The 2,446-nt window shown below is 52.7% G+C and overlaps 1 protein-coding gene across 1 annotated transcript in view; it reads left to right on the top strand.

Moving 5' to 3' along the window:
- SEC14L5 (SEC14 like lipid binding 5) overlaps nucleotides 1–2,446 on the top strand; it is a 46,407-nt gene that overhangs the window by 33,579 nt on the left and 10,382 nt on the right. Inside the window, 3 exon segments of the mRNA XM_011376614.2 lie at nucleotides 7–116; nucleotides 211–262; nucleotides 1,893–1,924. Of these exon segments, the coding sequence (XP_011374916.1) occupies nucleotides 7–116; nucleotides 211–262; nucleotides 1,893–1,924 (194 nt within the window).

Raw genomic sequence — 2,446 nt, 5'->3', positions numbered from 1 at the left:
CGGGGGTGAAGGCCCTCCTGCGGATGATTGAGGTGGTCGAGGACAACTACCCCGAGACCCTGGGCCGGCTGCTTATTGTGCGTGCCCCCCGCGTCTTCCCGGTGCTCTGGACACTGGTAAGAGCAGGAGGCTAAGGTGGGAGGGTGTCCCGCTGTGAGCTGCCCGACCCGCTTGTGCTGTGTCATTTCTTCTAACTCATACGCCACGAAGGTCACCCCTTTAAAGTGTATGAGTCAGTGGTTTTTAGTATATTCACAGAGCTGTGCAACCATCGCCACTACCTAATTCTAGAATGTTTTCTTCACCCCAAAAGGAAATCCCGTACCCATTAACAGCTGCTCTCCTCTCCACCCCCCGCAGCTTCTGGCAACCATGAACCTACTTTGTGTCTCTGTGGATTTGCCTAGTCTAGATATTTCACATAAATGGAATCAAACACTATGAGTCTTTTTGAGTCTGATTTCTCTCACTTAGCATAATGATTTCAGGTTCATCCACATCGGAGTCTATGTCAATACTTTGTTTCTTTTTATGTCTGAATAGTATTTCGCTATATGGACAGAGCACAGTTTATGTTTCCTGTGTCCTGTTTCGTGATCACTAGAGTCACACCCAGAATTGTACAGGCTTCCTGGGACTCCTGTGAGCTGGTTCCAGGGAGTGCTGGGATCCTGTACTATAGAGACTGTAAAACATTTTGCCCACGACCCACAGTGAGAAATACACTTTATGCTGCAACCCGGCACATGCATGCCTCCATGCATGTATACACACACACACGCATACAAATAGGCTAATCATTATGTGCTAAATTGATTTCACAACCACTGACAGGTTATCATTTGCAGTTAAAAACCGCTGCCCCGGGGCCTTGCTGCTGGTCCACGGTTGGGTACAATCTCAACCCCGCCCCGCCCCAGTCCTACTGACCCAATGCCATGGGTAGTGGGGTGTGGGAGTGTTCAGTGCTCAGGGAAGCCTGAGAAGTGCTGCTGTAAGTAGAGGGTCAATCAAGATGGGGATTCAAGAGTTTAAAGTTAAGTGGAATCAGTGTTTTACTAAGGACCTACTATGTGCCAGGCACCTTTCCAGGCCCTGGGGATTCAGAGTGCACAAGCCAGCCATTGTGTCTCCCCTCACTGTCATGGGGTGGGAAGAGATAAACCGGATAACACCACTCAAGTAAATGCTTCATGGTTCCCTATGACAAGGGCACGAGGACATTCAGGGTTTTTGGAGAGACTAAGCCAGGCAGGGGGTGAAGCACGGGGAGAATTCGGATTGGGGACCTGAGGAAGGTCCTGCTGTGGAGGTGACTTATGGACGAGACCTGAAGAAGGAGCAGGAGTCATGCAGGGAAAGGCAGAGGGAAGGGTATGGCAGGCAACCTGTGCAGCATGGGCAAAGGCCCGGAGGCAGGACCACGCTTTGGAGGAACTGAAAAACCAATCCCCAGGAGCTGGAGCAAAAGGGCAAGCTGCCCCGAGGAGGCTGGGAGGATGCTCGGGGATCGGCACCTGCCAAGCTCTGGCTGTGGCGATGACGGGACCTGTACCGAGGCGGTGGAGAGCCCTGGAGGATTGTCAGCAGGAGAGCACATGAGTGGGCTTCTGTGGCCAGATGTTCTCTGGCTTCTGCGGCTCCGTCAGGGCTGGTTTGGGGGAGCAGGAGCTGCAGGAGAGACGAGCAGGAACCTGCTACTGAAGCTTCCTATCCCAAAATATCCTGATTTTTGTGAAAATTATGTTTCCTTACCGTTTAGAGATTTCCTAAGAGGATGTCCATTGGGTGGGGCTGGGAGCCAGTCAGTCGGCATCCTGGCCGGAAGCAAGATTCACCCAAATGGAGGGGTGAGGGTGACATGAAGGAGCTGCTTACAGAGGTGTGGGCAGGATGGAGTGGCCCCCAGGGCCTAGTCGCTTCAGTAACTCTGACCACCCCAGAGCTGGAGGGACAAGAAGGAGGGACAGCCTTCGGTCTGGAGCTGTGAAAGCCAGAATGGGGTGGGGGTGGGGCCTGCAGTGGCAGCTGCTTCTTCCAGGGTCACCGAGGTGGGGAGGGGGTAAGGGAACCACCCTGCCCATTGGCCATGCCAGATGGAGCAGGCGACTGCCTCCCAGGCGGCCGAAGGAGAGTGACCACACAGGTGGGATGCCAGTTCCCAGTTCGTCTTTCGCCTGGGGCATTCTTTGCTGAATTGGCTTGTGCCCTGCCATGCTAAGTGTCACAGTTCATTCACCCTTCCTTCCTTCCTTCCCTCCCTCCTTCCCTTTTTCCTTCCCCCCTTCCTTCCCTTCTTACCTCCCAACCAATTTATTGATCCAGACCCCATACCAGAATTGAGGATGCCTTGAAAACACGAACTGACATGCAGCTTAGAGCTCTGTGTTGAAATATATCTCATCTGGGATATACAAAACACAGTCATCTGTGTAGTGGAATATTA

Source organism: Pteropus vampyrus, unplaced genomic scaffold, assembly GCF_000151845.1.
Source record: "Pteropus vampyrus isolate Shadow unplaced genomic scaffold, Pvam_2.0 Scaffold300, whole genome shotgun sequence".
In the NCBI taxonomy this organism is placed as follows: Eukaryota; Metazoa; Chordata; class Mammalia; order Chiroptera; family Pteropodidae; genus Pteropus; species Pteropus vampyrus.
This window is presented reverse-complemented; position numbering and strand designations above follow the sequence as displayed.